Source organism: Budorcas taxicolor, chromosome 2 (assembly GCF_023091745.1).
Source record: "Budorcas taxicolor isolate Tak-1 chromosome 2, Takin1.1, whole genome shotgun sequence".
NCBI lineage: Eukaryota > Metazoa > Chordata > Mammalia > Artiodactyla > Bovidae > Budorcas > Budorcas taxicolor.
The window spans coordinates 133,903,090-133,921,981 of record NC_068911.1 but is presented as its reverse complement, the minus strand read 5'-3'; the positions used below and the strand labels follow the sequence as shown (position 1 = coordinate 133,921,981).

Sequence of the window (18,892 nt, the reverse complement as noted above, 5' to 3'; positions counted from 1 at the left end):
AGCTCAAGTACATCTGGGGCTAAAAATGCCAAGAAAATGTTAACATGGAAGCAATGGTCCAAATACTCAAGATTCATGTTAATGAATTCAATTACTGTATACGATAGTTTTCATTGATGAGCAGGGCTTTGGGCATATCAAATTATCACACAAATCATTGCCTTCTGAGACACTGGATACTTTTACAGTTTAATTTGCAAACAGAATTCTTATAACAAATTATTTTTAACCAAATCATATCTTGAAAACTGTTTATATAGAAAACCCAGGGAATAAAGTGAACTGTTCATTGTGGAAGGCCTTAAATTACATTATTACAGTAGAAAATACAGGAGGTAGAAGATAACTGAAAAGACTAATGCAACATCAGATTCAAATCTATAGCTCCTGTAGCTACCTAAAACATGGTTTTAGAAACTAAATCCAACATTTCCAGTAACCATAGAAACAGTTAAAATAAAATTTGCCATGAAAGCCCTTATATCATGCTTGATATAGGGAGGTAGGAAGATGTAAGAACCAGGACACATGAGACATGACATTTTATCTACAACTCCTGTTTGCTTTACTGAGGGTGTAGTTTCAAAATTCAGTCACCTTCTTCAGCTTCAGACTCAGATTCTAGAAAAGGGGAAAAGTGCAACCAAGCATTACATAATATCAGAAAATAAAAGTTCCATTTATAACTTTACTTAAAATTTTTTATTAATAATGATCTACTCATATGAGGATATCCAAAAGTATGCATCTGTAAATCTCAAAATTCATAAATATTTGGACTTCCCTGGTAGCTCAGATGATAAACCTGCAACGCAGGAGACCCAGGTTCAGTCCCAGGGTTGGGAAGATCCCCCGGAGGGCATGGCAACCCAACTCCAGTATTCTTGCCTGGAGAATTCCATGCACAGAGGAGTCTGGGAAGCTACAGCCCAGGGGGGCTCCAGAGTCGGACATGAGTGATTGACTAATACACACATTCTCAAAATTTTCAATTTTCCTAAGAACTTTAGTATTATGGCCAAGTCATCAAAATGCTTGAAGTCTAGTTTTTCTCCCCTGCCTTAAAGTAAATGAGTTTTTGGAGGTGTGTCATGAATGAACAAAAATCTGTACTTTAGGTACAAAATGGTATCTGAATGAAGGATGACATGTATGGACATATTCTTGTCCACATTAAAATAAGTTCTCAGGCTTTACCAAACAGACTGCACAAATGAAAAGACTTACCCTCTTCAGCATTTTTGAGCCACTCTACAAACTTTTTCATTTGCTCAAGGAAGACACTCTTCCCCTTGGCAACGTGTGCATCTTTATACCATTTTAGAATGGGTTCTTCACTCAGAACTTCAGCTGTAAAGAAGAGAGAGCACCCTTTACATCTGTGGAGTATTCATACAGTACTTCCGTAACTGAGGCAGAGTCAGAAACTCCCTAAGGTGCACATGCCTTCAGAGCATTTTTGTTTTTACTGAAATGTGGAGTAAAATCAATTATTTTTGTTGCTTACAAAATAAATCTGTGTTCAACACTCAGCTAGTTTCTTCAACAAATTAACTTTTAAAAGAAAAGTAGAAAAGATGAAATGAGAGCCATGCACTAATAAACTTTATCAACTTGAAGAGTGATTCTCTCAACTGAAGGCAACCTGATCCCCTAGGGACATCAGACAATGTTTACAGACGTTGCTGGTTGTTGCGCTGGGGAGATGTGCTACTGGTACCTGTTGGCTGATGCCAGGGATGCTGTTAAACACTCTATAATGCATGGGACAGTCATCTACAAAACAGCTTTCTGGCCCAAAACAGTAGTGTCAAGGTTGAGAAATCTTGTGATAAATGATTAGGGATATTTGATAGATAATTAAAAAGATTATTTTACATGTGATACTGTGATTTTATGTAAAAGTCCACTGTTTTATTGATAAAATTAAAAGTTATTTATAAACTTTTCCAAAATTAAATGAGGATTTTAAAGACTTATTTCTAAACAATCTGGAGGAAATAAGTGGAGGTATAGATACTTTAAGGAAATCTAACCACAAGTTGATAATCACCAAAGTACAGGGCGCTTAAAAAAAAAAAAATCTGGGGATGCAGATAGGCCTCTAGGTTTAAAATATGGGAACCAAGAAAATCTTTTGTCTGGGGAAGAGGACTGCAGCAGGTGAAGTCTGAGGCTCATCAAGAAGGCTTTAGAGATGTTTTAATAATAATGCACTAAAAATGTATCCAATTATATCAGACAACTCAGCCCTACGATTAGAGTGAAATACTTTAGGGTGCTGATGTTCAGAGAACTACTTGTTAGAATTATTTTGAGTTTTCTAGGCTTTGCAATAAACGTATTAACAGAATTCAAAATTTAAATTACCTTTATAAAAAAGCACCACTATTTTCTGGAAGGCTTTCATGAAATGAATGTTGTCATAGCAGTACTCCTGAATCTTCAGTAACAGAGTCAGCTCAGACTGACCTTGAGTTGTAAAGGCAGCAAGTAGAGGGCTGTATTGCTTTTACAGGGAAAGGAGAAAAGATTCAGTCATTCAGTACAATGCTGTACTGAATCTGTACATGCAGTACAAACTCCTAAAAGACCACAACTCATCTTTTACAATCATTATATATTCTATTTAGTGGAAGTTATTTTTTTTTTAAAGGCAGAAAAATCTCTTAAGCATTTAAATCAAAGAGGCAATACTAAACCAAGAATTCCAGATAACTGCGACTACAATCTTAATATTTTAAAGGGAAAAAAAGAGAGAAACCTATTTTTCAATATTCTTTCAAAAGCAAACACCAAATTACAAGTTTTAGCTACTTTTAAACATGTATTTGTTTTTATCCTGTGAGCAACAGAAAGCCCAAGTTAAGACTTTTTAAAAGGTTATCACCAATATTTAACATGTTATTTGTCTACTTACTGGTGGTTTACCTCCAGAAACCATAGGATATGATAAATCCTTTTGGAAAAAGTACACTGACTGTGCACTTATCCCACTTACAAAAGTAATGTTTTATCAGGCACAGTTCTAATACCTTCAAGTGCTTGATGGCTTGCTCTGCTACAAGCTCCTCTTTTTTGTTCCATTCCACAGTGCTCATTACGCTGGACCATACTATTCCAATGACAACGGGTTCTGGGATGTTGTTTTTTTTCATTTCTTCCTTGACATACAAAATTATCTGCAAAATAATCCAAATTTTGTACAGAAGTAAGTATGATATTTAGTACAGAACTAAGTTTGATACTATACATATCAAACTTACAAAAAAGCACGAAGATCTTTCCATGCAACTAGCAATGACCAGGAGACCACATACAACCACACAACTTTTAAAACTAGAAGGTATAGACTTCTACTTCTACACCTTCTGTTACACATAGGCAAAGTACCTAAGAAAAGCCCATGACGAAAACAGAAAGGTCTGTCTATTGGCCTGCACCCTACAAAATCCCCAACTATTTGGATCTGGGGGCACATGTAAGGCACCAAATATGAAAAAGACTGAGGCAAAGCCTCAGCATAACATTCTACAGCTATTATTAAAACTCACTCTGGTAAAATACTTACATCCTTAAATGGATCACCACGGGACATCTGTTCTTGAAGTTCTTTCTGGAGTTCCTTACGAGCTCCTATGGTTTGCTGATTCCGAACATATTCTGAAAGCTCCTTCAAGCCTGCCTCAGTAAAATACTTCGTGAAGTGTTCAACGCTTTGTTTATTGGCAGGAAAAAGTTCCTGAAATGAGAATTTAATCTGGTTAAATGGTTTTCAAATCATTAAAGAGGAAAAAAAAACAAAAAAACACTTTCCTTCTTCTCACAGATTAAAAATGGGAGAGCTGCCGGTACATTTTCCTTAAGTGTTGTCAAGAAAGTGAAGAATGAAAAGTCACAAACCATCAGTCTGTTATCCATGCTCACTTTCCGAAGACTTGCAGCTACTGCATTGATATCTTTTTCATTTATCCATGATTTAAAGAGCTTTACAGCAAAAGCTGCTGAAACCCCTGTAGAAAAACAGAGCTTATTTAACAGAAGTACTTTCTTGGATTTCAATGACTTTGTCTCCCCATGTCCTCTCTCTGAAGGTCCAGCACACACTTTATCCCCAAACTTCCCTCTGCCACTGTTGACCAACCCATTTCAATTTCTCTATTCTGCCACTTGTTAGTTGTGTACTGTTAGTCAAGTTAGATTTTTCTGATGTGTAAAATGAGAGTGACAACTCTTATATTTGACAGAGTTGTTCTGAGAATTACATTGAGGCATGTTAAATACTCAGTAATCAAAGTAAAAAAAACAAGTTAGCTTTTCAGTTACTGTACAAAACAATTTAACTATGGATATCATAAAAGGGAACTTGTTTTCCTTTTCAGCTTGCCATTTCCCCCATTTTCTCTATTCAAAATGTTCCTAAGTTTCCCAATTGGAATTAATCTCTTTGGGTTTCCACAGCATTTCTATTTTTACTTTACAATCAATCACATTTTGTCTAGACCCTGGATATTTGGTGTGTGTCTAAATGCTAAAGTTATACATTAAATGACTGAATTAAAATGAACCAATTAAATTCAAGGATACTAGTTAAAAAAACTATCACTATCACACAAGTCACATCTACACAAACTATATCCTAACTTTTATATCAGTTCATCTTTTATGCTCTTATCTACACCACTCTCAGCCAACTAGAGATTATCCATTTATGAAAGGTTGATTACCTTCTTTAACCAAATTCTCATTGTAAAGGCTATTAAGAATGGATGCATTAAGTGTTCCATTAGCCAGAAGAACACCAGTCAACATAGCCAGCTTGTTCCTTTCCGACTCTGAAAAACCCTTTAAGAACAGCAGCAGCTATAAAGGTAAATAGTCAAGGGTTAAAAGAGCAACTGTATTATATAAAAAGAAGCAGTAAAGCATATTATATTGGTTAAAACTATGGGCTCTGAGGTCTCATCACTCAAGTTTATATCTCAGTTATAATACTCACTAGCTGAATAATCTTAGGCAAGACACTTAACCTCTGGTGCAGTCTCCTCTCGTCCACATGTAAATGTGTAAAATAAAACTTGCTTCACAGGGCTTTTGAGAGTACTGAATGAGTTAATATTAACTTTATCAAATTTTCTGTGCACCGATATGTACACTATCTGACTCTGACAGCAAGCATGGTAAATTTCTCTTTGTCAAGGTATTTAGCTCTGATCTGTTACTCTGACTTTTGAACAAACTCCACTTGGATTTTTACCACTTTGCCACTTGTTTGAACACAGAACTAAGAAACAGTGTGCAGCAAATTAAACTACATGATATACTCCAAACTTCATTTCAAAGACAGCCCACCTACATATCTAAAATGACCTCAAAACCATGGCAGAATTAGGATTTAACATCCCCTTCTTTGGCCCCAACCTTTTGTTTTCCACAAAGGATATTGCTGCGCATACCTTTTTAACTTCATCTTCAAAACCTTTCTCCAGGTATTTGTAGCGCCTGATTAACTTGTTAAAAACCTGTAAGAATTAATAAAGGAACTGAATAACTTCATATGTAAAAATGTCAGATACCCAAAAGATCTAAATCAGGGAAACTAAGACCTCTCCACAGTATCTCTAGAACAGCAAAGAAATGAACCTTTCATTAGATATTTAATCAGCTTAGGAAGTCTTGTCCTTTCTGAAATCCTACAATATACCAATAATGTTAACACTTTAATTACCAGCCCCCATAGACTTTTACTGCCAAAGTATCAAAGCACAAATTAATTACTGCTCAAATACAAGTCATTTACCTATCGGTAGGATATTAACAGAAGATCATAAAATATAGTTCTACTTTCTGAATGACAAAAACAACCCCTAGGTTAGATGCACTTGTATGAACTTTCAAATGAGATTTTTTCCTTAAAAAAAAAAAAAAAAGGATTAATTCTAGAAAAACAAACAAGAAAAGGAAAAGTAATTCAATTTTTTTCTTCAATGCATTTTGAAGTTTCCAAATCATACTATACACCAAGAACACCTCTAAACTTTCAGCTCAAATTCCTTCAACTCTCTGCCACCAACCTCTTAAAAGCAGACTATTCCTTAAACATTAGCCAGATGGATAACAGCTAACTGAATTATGTAAAGTTTAATTCACCTGAGCAAATGCTTGCATGGTCTCTAGGTCTTCTTGTGCTGCAAACACACAGACATCTGTACGCATCATGTCATCTGCCAGTGTACCACCTGGGGCTAAAGTATATTTTACAAAAAAATTGTAATGTCATTCATTTAAAATTAATTATTATTTCAACCTTTCTGATTTCACAGTTCCACCACTGAGCAACTGTTTGACTACATGCAAGCTATGGAAGCCTCTCTAAGCCTCCATTCTGCATGTACACAAGTAAGAGTTCTCATTCCAGCAGCCTGGTGTGAGGTTCAATACAATGTTACTGTGAAAACATTTTTGAATACTTTAGGGAGCCATGGAAATGAAATTACCAGCATCAATTGAGGATATATAACTAAGTAGCATGTTCTGTTAAGATATCCTGAGCTGCTGAGAGTGAGGGCAGGAGTAAATTAACAGGGCTATGAGTAGAAATATAATGCGAGCCACATAATGTAATTCTAAACCTCCTAGCAGCCACATTAAAAATAAGAAGTGAAATTAATTTTGATATATTTTAACCCAACACATCAAAAATATTACCATTTTAGTATTCAAAGTGTTATTAAGATGTCTTATTCTATTTAACATTGTCTTCAAAATCCAATGTGTATTTGAACCTCTCAATTTGTACTTGGCACATTCTAAGTGATAGTGGCTAATACATAGAAGAGTGCAGAATCAGGCTTCAGTTACTTGTCCAATTGCTAAGTTGTGTCCAACTCTGCCACCCTATGGACTCAGGTATAGTACTGTCCTGAATTGGCTCCAGGACTCTAGTGGACACCAAGATCTGTCAATACTCAGGTCCCTTATTTAAAAGGGAATGTGTGTGCTTAGTCACTCAGTTGTGTCTGATTCTTTGTGAACCAACTGACTGTAACCCGCCAGGATCCTTTCTCCCTGGGGATTCTCCAGGCCAGAATATTGGAGTGGGTTGCTATGCCCTCCTCCAGGGGGATCTTCCCAACCCAGGGATCAAACCCAGGTCTCCTGCATTGCAGGCAGATTCTTTACTACCTGAGCCACCAGGGAAGCCCATGAATACTGGAGTGGGTAGGCTATCCCTTCTCCAGGGGATCTCCCCAACCCAGGAATGGAACCAGGGTTACCAGGGGCATAGTAGTTGTATACAACCTGCATTTATCCTTCTGTATATTTTAACAGTCTCTAGGTTGTACGTAATATCAAATACAATGTAAATGCATGCTAAAAAACAGTTGCTGGATATGGAAATCCAAGTTTTGCTTTTTGGAACTTTCTGCTCCTCCCCGGAAAATTTTTGATCCACAGTTGGGTTGAATCCATGGATGTGGGACCTTGGATAGAGGGTTGTCTGTATAAAGTATTTGGTAAGACAGAACAAGAGATACGGATTTCTTCATTAACAGAGAGTATGCAAACACAAGCTGGAAAAATCACCTATGACAGATGTTTTGGGACTTATGTATCAGACTGAAAAGTCTTCCCCAAATGTTATGATTCTGTTATGGATTTCAAATATAAAGCTATACATAGCAAGGCAATCTGCAAATTTACTATAATTTGAGAAGAAAAAAAAACAGTGAAAATCCTAAGGGGGTTACAAAAAAAGAAAACAAACACAAACAAAGCCATCCTGATTTGATATGTCTGTCAAACAGTTCATATGCTGGGTTTTACATAATCCCCATACAACACTCTTCCCACAAGACCCAGACACTTACCCAGCATTCCGCCAGCCACCAGAATGTCAAAGAGTGTTTCTGCATATCGTCGGTAATCAAGTTTTGCTCCAGAAGCATCAAGAAACTTTGCTACTGCTTCCAAATCAGTACCAGTTTCAGTTAAGCCTTGAATAATGCAGTCTTGAAACTGAGTAGGGTCAAACCTCTCTTTTTCATCTGGAGGGAAAACCCCAAAACATTTAAGTTTTAAAAGGGCATGAAACCACTGCCTTATGAAGCTGTAACTACTGAGGTAAGTTAACCACATTCATTACCATTTCACTTATTTCAATATCTGGAAAAAACAAACGCTATTTAATTGCCTAAGACCTGTAACACAAGCAAACACAACAGGAGACTAAACACATATCCTTTGCAAGCTGCACCTCTGAGAGTGCAGGGCAGGACTGCCTATCACAAGAAGTGTATGGCTTCTCTCTATTTTTTCACGCAGGTCTCCTAAGTGACCTAAATGAGCTGGTGTGTTCCTACTGCTAGGAGACAATTTCCACCTGGAATGTGTGAAATTCAGGATATCTTCTATACTTCAGGTAAACTTTATTCCTGAGTGAAATTTTGTCTAAGTAGGGACACCTCTTGATTTTCTTTAAATGACCATAACACTTTCTACTTAAAAAGAAAAAAAAAACACTCTAATACTTATTAAGATAATTTTTAGAAAGTACATTTTTTGAGTATCCAATACATGACATGGAGCAGTTATGAGTAGGGGCTCTGGATTTAAACTGCCTGATTTAAACTGAGATCAGCACTTTGCTATCTGAAGTTGAGCAACTTGGTGCATTCTTCATGTCTGAATGTTCCTGAGGTAAATGGTGATTAAGAGTAGGATCCATCTCATGAAGTTGTTCTGAATATGAAATGACATAAATAAAATAGAAAGAACACTGAACAGTGCCTTGGGCATATACCCAGCCTTTACTGTGCTGCCGTCACACACTCCAGGGTAGCCTTTGATCTCCCTACCTAGGATAGATGATGTCTTAATTTCTACATAGTACTAGGGTGACCGAAGTTTGCCTAGGACTTTCCTTGTTTGCAACACTGAAATGCCTATGTCCTGGGAACTCTATTCAGTCCCAGGCAAATCAGGATCCAATTATTAAGAATTAAGAGACCATGAGTAATCTCAACCTGCAACTGGGGAAGTGACATATCTTCCTGATACTAACAACAATACTAAAACTACTAGATAATGTATTATACCAGATAACATATACAGGCTTTTCCATGATAGAATTGTTCTGGTTCCCAACTATTCTTCCTCTTGAGAAAATTTACTGGCCTAAAACTTAATGAATCTTCAAAGACTAGAATCAAAACACTCGTTCCCTGCTGTAAGGCGGCAGGCTACAATTAGAAATTATAAAAAGATTCTGTAATATACATCTCAAAGTGTCTGCCACTCAGGGTTGAAAAACATAATTTATAACCAGTAGCCAACCCAGTTCTTTATTTCCTAAAAGTTTGCTGTAAGATAAGGTCAATATGTACTTTTGAGCAATAACACTGAAAAGTTTAGGGGTAAAACATTAAAGCTAAGACAAAATATATCTGAGACCACATCTCATTTAACTTTGTATCGGGAGCTGCTACAGTATTCAATATTCCCCAAAGTATCTAATAAAATACAAGTAGTTAATGCAATTCTTGTGCTTTAAAACAAAAACCTAAGTCTGTGAGGAAATAGTTTCAAAAGACAGTGCAATGTGAACTCTGTTCCATAATTAACTTCCATGGGTTAAAGTCTGATTTTTCTCTCACAAATGTTCACATAGCTTGGATGAAACTAGTAATCACATTAGGAGTTCTCCTTTTATAAACTGACCTTTTCTCTCAAGCAAAATCTTGCTTAAATGAAATTTAGCGAGTGAAAATGAAGCCCTGAAGTCCATACTTTTTTTTGTTTAGAGTCACTGTATGTTCACAATAAAGACCATTACTAGCCTGCTTAGATATATCTATGTTGATATCACAAAGCTTAAAGGCAGTAGAAACAGTAAGGGTATATCTGAAATGGCAGTCAACTACAAATTCAAGCTCCTTTCTGGGAGTTTCCCTTTAAGTTTTAATACTAAGCAATAGCCTGCCAGAGGAACCAAGATATAAGTTATTCTGGAGGTCTGAAGAGAAGATATTAAAATATAAATATTTACCTCTTTTTCTGGTTTTAAAACGCTGGCCTGATAGCGTTGGCTTTTGCTGCTTTTGATTATTCATAAAAGACACCCTAAGGGGGGAAAATAAGGCCTTAAAAATATCAGTGCCATAACATCCATTTTAAAAACAAACCATCAAACCTTGGCCTAGTCACGGGTAAACTACATAGAACATACACTTTCAGCCCAGCAATAGACCTGGGACGGGCACAAAGAATTACCTTTGCTTGATTAAATGTAAGTTCAAAACCTGCATTTCTCCCTACAAAAACCTCTTTAAAGATGAAATGTGAAGGCCACTTTTAAATGACTTCACAGCGCCACTGCGACTAGTGGCAAACCACCCATCATAAGCAGTCTCCTCCTCGTTCCTGTTTAAATTCGCCTTCATCTTCCACTACTCTGAGCACCACAGAGGGCTAACAGAAACGACCACCGTAATCAGCACGTATCCAAAACATGTACGTCAACTTAAAGACGCTATCAGAAGGCTAATCCCTTCATCCGAGGGCAGCACCACCCTACCCTCAAGTCGTGCCTGGGACCGTAGTGGTCGCTTGCACCACTCCAGCCGGCAAAAAGTGGCTGAGAGCGGGCCTAGCCTCCTCCGCCCCATCCCTCACCAGGCAAGCCTCATGCCCGGGCACGTGTCTCCCCATTCAACCCTTCCCGGGCCTCCAGCCCAGCGACGGATAATCCACACCCCGCCCAAGGGCTGCTCCTCGCCCGCAGCCCGTTCTCCACTGACCCCGTGGTCGGCGGTGGCGGCCGCCGCAACGAGCGGACCAAAGGCGCCGAGGCGCTTCGCGCCGGAGGCCCCGCCGCCCCGTACATCCGCCCGCCCTCCAGCGAAAGCAGCGGCGGTGGAGGCGGCCGCAGTGGTGGTGGCGGCCCCTCCGCCCCGCCCGCCGGAACCCCCCACGCGTACATCACCCAACAGAGGCCGCGGCGGCTTTGTTACCCAGGCCGGACAGGGCTGGACGAGGGCCTGCCTCGCCCACTGCCTCCGTCCGTGGAGCCGCGGGGCACACGGCGCCCCGCGTTCCGGCCCGGGCAGCCGCCTCTCGATCTCCCCGCTGGAGCAGCGGCTCCGACCCCTGAATCCAACCTCGAGATCTGGTCCGGCTTCATGCGGCGGCCTCCGCCCGGGCCCATCCAAATCCGGCCGCAAAGGACTCACCGGCTCCCTCACCCTCTACCCAACAACTAGGGCCCGCAATCTCGGCCCGAGATGAGCAAGCCCCGCGTCTCACCGAATTTAAGGCGATGAGAAAAGAGCCAGAAACCCCGGAGGTGGCAGCAACTGCGGCGGTGTCTCCTCTGCTACCGGAACTAACGCGAGGAGGAGGAGGAGGGAAGAGGTGCCACCCCCGCCCCGGCCGGTCTCCTATCGCGAGATTTCTTCCTCCGGTGCCCTACCCACCCTTCTCCACCCCTCCTGGATCACGGCTCAGCGGCCTGGGGTGGGAAAGGAAGCGAACGTGATTTTCAAAGATTCTTTATTCTTTTATTGGGTTCCCGATTTCCCGGACACTAGACTAGACTAGCCCATCTTTCTTCCACCGCCGTGTCCTCCGGCCTCTTAGTTAGCACCTGGAGGGGGTTGGGAGAACGAATATCCCCCCGCCACCCCCGCCGGTGCCGAGGAAGTTGGATACGTCCGTCCCAAGTCCCTTCCGCACCGACCCTTCCACCCACTCCCCCTCCCACACCCTCCCCCTACGCCGGAAGTTGAAGCCGGAAGGCTGGGGACGCCCAGGACGTTCGTGGGTGGGAGCGGAGTTTAGTAAGGAGTTCTTTTCTGGCCTCTTCTCTGGCTCAAGTTGGAAAGAGCTTGCACAGGCTAAGTCCAAAGCGGGGCAACATTGCTCCGCGATGGTGGCTGGGTGGGCTCATGTACTACCACTGCTAGGAGCGACGAAAATCCAGGTAGGGATCAGAAGGAAGTCTGGTCCTCCGACTGCGGCCGCCGTCCTTGCAGTGGTCTCCGTGGTTCCCTCCTGAGTGTGATGATTGTGGGAACTTGGAGATCATCAGATGCGCTGAAGGATTTGTTAAAACGCACTGCGGAGACTCACCTGAATCCCATCGGTGTGGAACCCAAGAATGTGCATTTCTATCTTAACAAGTTCCTTTGGATGCTTAATGCTGCCAGTCACGGGACCATAAAGAAAGCTCAGCGCCGAAGAATTGATGCTTTGTCCAGGTTTCTAACATCCACAGTGCTTTTCGCACACACTATCGAATTAGAGGATGTGTCACCAGAGAGCTGGGGAACAGTAACATAGTGTGTGCGAAAAGCACTGTGGCAGTTACAAACCTGGACAAATAGAGATGCACAGTGTCTTCAGGATATAGGTTTTATTTTTACTCCGTTTGTACATTAGTTGTTTGCTTTTTCATCTGCTTCCTTAGTCTCCTACCAGTTCAGTTGCTCAGTCCTGTCCGACTCTGTGACCCCATGGACTGCAGCATAGCATTGCCAGGCCTCCCTGTCCATCACCAGCTCCGCAAGCTTGCTCAAACTCAAGTCCATCCAGTCGGTGATGCCATCCAACCATCTCATCCTCTGTCGTCGCCTTCTCGTGTCTTCAGTCTTTCTCAGTATCAGAGTCTTTTCCACTGAGTCAGTTCTTTGCATCAGGTGGCCAAAGTATTGGAGCTTCAGTATCGGTCAATGAATATTCAGGACTGATTTCCTTTAGGATGCACTGGTTGGATCTCCTTGAAGCCCAAGGGACTCAAGAGTCTTCTGAACACCACAGTTCAAAAGCATCAGTTCCTCACCGCTGAGCTTTCTTTATGGTCCATCTCTCACATCTGAACATGACTACTGGGAAAACCATAGTTTTGACCAGCTGGACCTTCATTGGCAAATGTCTCTGTTTTTTAATCTGCTTTCTAGGTTGGTCATAGATTTTCTTTCAAGGAGCCAAGTGTCTTTTAATTTCATGGCTACAGTCACCATCTGCAGTGATTTTGGAGCCCAAGAAAATAGTCTATCACTGTTCCATTGTTTCCCGTCTATTTGCCATGAAGTGATGATCTTACTTTTTTGAATGTTCAGTTTTAACCCAGCTTTTTCATTGTCCTTTCATCAAGAAGCTCTTTAGTTCCTCTTTGAGTTCTGCCGTAAGGGTTGTGTCATCTTCGTATCTGAGGTTGTTGGTATTTCTCCAGGCAATCTTGATTCCAGCATGTGCTTCATCCAGCCTGCATTTTGCATGATGTACTCTGCATATAAGTTAAACAAGCAGGGTGACAATATACAGCCTTGATGTACTCCTTTCCCAATTTGGAACCAGTGTGTTGTTCCATGTCCGGTTCTAGCTGTTGCTTGTTGGCCTGCATACAGATTTCTCAGGAGGCAGGTCAGATGGTCTGGTATTCCCATCTTGTGAAGAATTTTCAAGTTTGTTGTGATCCACACTGAAAAAGGCTTTGGCGTAGTTAATGAAGCAGAAATAGATATTTTTTTGGAACTCTTTTGCTTTTACAATGATCCAGTGAATGTTGACAGTTTGATCTCTGGTTCCTCTGCCTTTTCTAAATCCAGCTTGAACATCTGGAAGTTCTTGGTTCATGTACTGTTGAAGCCTACCTTGAAGAATTTTGAGCATTACTTTGCTAGCGTGTGAGATGAGTGCAATTGTACAGTAGTTTGAACATTCTTTGGCATTACCTTTTTCTGGGATTGGAATGAAAACTGACCTTTTCCAGTCATGTGGCCACTGCTGAGTTTTCCAAATTTGCTGGCATATTGAATGCAGCACTTTCACAGCATCATCTTTTAGGATTTGAAACAAAATTAAGTCGCTCAGTCGTGTCTGGCTCTTTGTGAACCTGTGGACTGTAGCCCGCCAGACTCCTCTGTTCATGGGATTCTCCAGACAAGAATACTGGAGTGGGTTGCCATACCCTCCTCCAGGGGATCTTCCCCACCCAGGGATCGAACCCGGGTCTCCTGCATTGCAGGCAGACACTTTATACTCTGAGCCATCAGGGAAGCCCCAAGCTCAGCTGGAATTCCATCCACTAACTTTGTAGTGATGCTTCCTAAGGCCCACTTGACTTTGCACTCCAGGATATCTGGCTATAGATGGGTGATCACACCATCATGGTTATCCAGGTCATGAAGATCTTTTTTGTGTAGTTCTTCTGTGTATTCTTGCCACCTCTGTTAGGTCCATACCATTTCTGTCCTTTGTTGTGCCCATCTTTGCATGAAATGTTCCCTTGGTATCTCTAATTTTTTTGAAGAGATCTCTAGTCTTTCCCATTCCGTTGTTTACTTCTATATCTTTGCACTGATCACTCAGGAAGGTTTTCTTATCTCTCCTTGCTATTCTTTGGAACTCCACATTCTGATGGATATATCTTTCCTTTTCTCCTTTGCCTTTGTTTTCTCTTCTTTTCTCAGCTATTTGTAAGGCCTCCTCAGACACCCATTTTGCCTTTTTGCATTTCTTTTTCTTGGAGATGGTCTTGATCACTTAAAAAACAGTTTGTCCCTAAAATCACCTTTCTTGGATCCTACTTATTTTCCTTATCAAGCAGAATAAATTTTGGTAAATTAATGTTTTAGCTGACTTATTTTTCCTTAACAATCTGACCTTTACCCCATGCCCCTTCCAACTTCATGGAAAATTACTTTTTCAGGGTTCTTTCTCTAAATTATTGCCAAATACAGTGATTCTTTCAGTCTTGAGAATTTAAGATGTTACCTATCTCCTTAAAACTTCACTGCAATTACAACTGACTTGTATTGTTGTATGGCAGAAACCAATAGAATATTGTAAAAATTAAAAAAATATTTCACCTCTGTATACTCCTTTGTATTTGCTCATTCATCTTTTTTGTGGTCACACCTTTTACCATCTTTCCTCAGATTTTCTTATGTGGCAGCATTGTACATTATCAGGGATTTAACTTTTATCTTCATTTAAAAGAGTTTCAAATTTATCTATTGAACAAATATTTGTTGAGTCCAGGCTCTGTGCCCTTTGAGGTTGAGGGAACAGCAGTGGAAAGATCTTGAGGTAGGAAAAAAATCTGACTCACTGGAGGAGCTGACAGAGGCTATTGTGATGAGCTGGTTGGAGATGAGAGAATGTGGGGGAGCAGAGGGAAATGGCAAGAGTCAGTCTTTTAAGGATAGTCCCATCCTTTTTCTCAAGCCACCAATCCACCATATCCGGTATCTTTACAAGAATACCAAAGTAAATCCTTGGTGCTACTGATTACTTCTCTCCCAAAATCACATTTCTCACTTCTGAAGTTCTGTTAAAAATACAACGTTTCACTAATAAAAATAATAGCTACTTTAATACAGCAAGTGTATGTTGTGCATTCTTGTAAGCACTTTCTTTGTGTGTGGGGCCTTTTTTTTATTTGTTAAAACAACAACAAAGAACAGCTGGAATTATGTTTTAAAGAAAGCTTTGTGAGTACCAAAGCTTTACATAATAGTTGTGTGTGTGCTCTTTTGTGTCTGACTCTCTGTGACCCCACAGACTGTAGCCCACCAGGCTTCTCTATCCATGGGATTTTCCTGGCAAGAATACTGGAGTGGGTTGCCATTTCCTTCTGCAGGGGATCTTCCTGACCCAGGGATTGAACTCACATTGAACTCACATCTGCATTGGCAAGCAGATTCTTTACCACTGAGTCATCTGGGAATCCCTCTTCCAAGACTCTTTTAACCCTGATAATTGGGGTTCCAGATATGTTTGTATTGTTGTTATTGGTATCCTTGAACTGATTGAAATTCCTAGCAATATATTCTGCTCCTACTTGATAAATGCTGTGCTAATATAACTGATGACCTTAAGGAGAAGAGGGATAAATCAGGTCTTTGAGGAAATGTCTCATAAGACAAGGCCCAGGGCTACCTCAAGTTGGCTTTTGTTTTGTTCAGTTCAGTTCAGTTCAGTCACTCAGTCGTGTCTGACTCTTTGCGACCCCATAAATCGCAGCACACCAGGCCTCCCTGTCCATCACCAGCTCCCGGAGTTCACTCAGACTCACATCCATTGAGTCAGTGATGCCACCCAGCCATCTCATCCTCTGTCGTCCCCTTCTTCTTCTCCTGCCCCCAATCCCTCCCAGCATCAGAGTCTTTTCCAATGAGTCAACTCTTCGCATGAGGTGGACAAAGTACTGGAGTTTCAGCTTCAGCATCATTCCTTCCAAAGAAATCCCAGGGTTGATCTTCAGAATGGACTGGTTAGTGCTATATAAAACTGTTATTCAGACTTTTAAGTGCTCAGTTAATAATTCTAAACTGGCTAAATTTGCAAACTCCCGCTGTTAATAATAAATGTTTTGGTAAAATATTAGTAACATTCAAGACAGAATCTTATGATAAAAGTATTTTGGAACCTTTATCATTGATAGGCCAGATTGTCTTCCCTACTTTGAATGTCTTTTCAAAATATTTGATAGAATTCATCAGTGAAGCTACAAAAACAGGCTAGGGCTTTCATTTATGGGAATATTTTAGATTAATATTTCAGTTCCTTTACTTGTTCAGATTTTCTCTTTTTCATGAGGAAGTCCATGACTTTTTCCTGGCTGAGTTGTTGTCAGGAAAAAGAGTTCTTATTCTTGGGCCCTGCTATTGTCCCAGTCCATAAATGCTCCTCCTGCTGATTTCCCAACTCTGTTTAATTGGGGTTTCTGTTACTAATTTTTTACACTTCCCCCTTTTGACCAAGATCTTTCTCTGAAAGCATAGCGGATCAACAGTCAAGTTTTCCCTGAAAGTCCGTTAGATGTTCTTTAAGACCACAAACAGACTGATCCCTTTTCACTTTAACTATTTTTTAAAATAAGACCTGTTGTTTTGAATTAGTATCTAAGAATTTCATGGATTTACTACTGCATGCAGGAGATAAGAAAATGTTTAATTCATAACTTTTATATTAACCATTATAGTAAAATAATAAAGCTCACCCAAAAACCAAGTTGCCTTTCCTTGAATGAATCCTGCTTTAGTAGAACAGTGAAAGAAAAAGAAAAACAAAATTAATGGTATGTAGTCTAATTTGTAAATGAATGAATATTGAAATAATACACACTGTGGATGTATTTTGGCAGAGGGCATGAGAATCCATTCCAGTATTCTTGCTTGGAGAAACTCATGGACAGAGGAGCTTGGTGGGCTACAGTCCATAGGGTCACAAAGAGCCAGACATGACTGAAGCAACTTAGCATGCATGCATGCACATGGATATATTTTAAGGCCATGTGTAGTTTTTTTAAAATTAATTTATTTGGCTGCACCTGGTCTTAGTTGCAGCCAATGGAATCTTTAGTTGTGGCATATGGGATCTAGTTCCCTGGCCAGGGATCGAACCCAGGCCCCCTGCTTTCGGACGTGGAGTCTTAGCCACTGGACCACCAGGGAAGTCCCGAGGCCTTATGTAGTTTTAATTGTTCTGTTTGTTCTGTCATCTTGTCTAAGACTATATAGTACATGATTCTCTTCAGTTTATCAAGTATTGTGAACGCTTTGGTTCAGATGTGTCAAATTAATAGTGAAATGAAAATATGCCCCTCAGAAAAAAAAGTCAAGTTTTCCAGTTTCAATGGTTTTTTCGACTGTCAGTACCAAGAAGGGTCTTTCCTGGGTGTAGTATCTCATACTGGGGGAAAGTACACAGATTGGAGACATATTGAGGTCATATTTGAGGGAGAACTCTTAAGCACATTTTAATCTAATGTCCATATGTTATCAAGATACAGATATTGGAGATTATTTGAAGTATTATGTCATCATCCAAGGTTTGGCAACAAAATTCCAACCAGCCTGATCTGTATATCTTGGGAAAACTCTCTCATTAGGTGTCATCTGCTTCAATTCTGGAAAATCTTTGCTTTCAGGTCACCAGATCATAAGTAGTTTCAGTCAAGAGTTTAGTTGTTTCTTTGCTGTGTCATAGGAATTTAAAAGTCTGTTCGCTTGAATTTCATAACATAGAGGTTGGTCAATAGTACTTGAAAAGGCCTTCTCCGGTAAGATCTTCTGGAGGTATCTTTTTCAAAAGAAAAATCTCCAGGTTTTAAGGTGTGATGCTTAAGGTCTTTGTCTCCAGAGAGTGCCTGTGAAAAGATTGTTCTACCAAAGCATGGTTATTTTTGGTAGAAGCAATTAGGCCTTTGTGATACTGGAGTATCTCTCCTTTTATAAGCTGTGGGTCAAAAGAGGCAGGAGCCAAAGGCATTGGGCGTCTGGTGACTCTAAGTTTATTAGTTCCAGAAGGCATGGATCTGAGATTTAGAAGGATCAACAGCGGTGTGTTTGGTCAAGGGGTTTGTAGGGTCTCTACAAATTTTGTCAATTGAGTGTTAATAGGGCTGTTAGTGTATATTACTAAACAAGGGGAAGGAGGGTGGTTAATACAGTAAAAGTGTTGTGAAATGAACCAAATAGTGCAGGCTTGTCAAAGTACCTGACCAGTGGGACTTCCCTGGTGGTCTAGTGGTTAAGACTGTGCTTCTACTACATGGGGCACAGGTACCATCCCTGGTTGGGGAACTAAGAGCCCCCATGCCACACAGAACAGCGAAGGGAAAAAAAAAAGAAAAAAGTACTTGACCAGCAAAATGGGTTTCTCAACCATTGTGAAGTTTAAAACAAGTTCTCCAGGTTGGAGTACTTTTTTCAGAACTACTTTAGCCATAGAAGAGGTGATGGCCCGTCTCAAGAGAAGGCTCCAGTTCAGCATGAAAACACATGGACCACGACAAAAACATATTTATATCCATGAGATGAAAGAAATTATATGAAATCCATTAGCCAGACCTTAAATGGTCCATTAAACAACTTGAAATGTCTAG

At 40.3% G+C, this 18,892-nt stretch overlaps 2 protein-coding genes across 3 annotated transcripts in view; both read right to left on the bottom strand.

Annotated features, from left to right (window-relative positions):
* Window positions 1-177: 177 nt before the first annotated feature.
* Window positions 178-11,420, bottom strand: BZW1 (basic leucine zipper and W2 domains 1). Of its 2 annotated transcripts, none has more exons than XM_052659187.1 (12): window positions 11,305-11,420; window positions 10,049-10,122; window positions 7,872-8,048; window positions 6,151-6,245; window positions 5,457-5,522; window positions 4,728-4,863; window positions 3,904-4,013; window positions 3,572-3,742; window positions 3,036-3,182; window positions 2,371-2,509; window positions 1,228-1,350; window positions 178-621 (listed from the first exon to the last, which is right to left on the bottom strand). In XM_052659187.1, exons 2-12 carry the CDS (start codon window positions 10,110-10,112, stop codon window positions 590-592), a joined length of 1,260 nt encoding a protein of 419 aa, XP_052515147.1. In that variant the 5' UTR covers window positions 10,113-10,122; window positions 11,305-11,420; the 3' UTR covers window positions 178-589. The 2 variants fall into 2 exon arrangements, with proteins under 2 accessions (XP_052515147.1, XP_052515139.1); XM_052659179.1 differs by lacking the exon at window positions 11,305-11,420 and adding an exon at window positions 10,800-10,885.
* The window catches only part of LOC128060881 (aldehyde oxidase 2), a 108,232-nt gene continuing 100,320 nt past the window's right edge, over window positions 10,981-18,892 (bottom strand). The window contains exon 35 of the mRNA XM_052653244.1: window positions 10,981-11,148. Within this exon, the coding sequence (XP_052509204.1) occupies window positions 10,981-11,148 (168 nt within the window). The remainder of the gene's footprint in view (window positions 11,149-18,892) is intronic.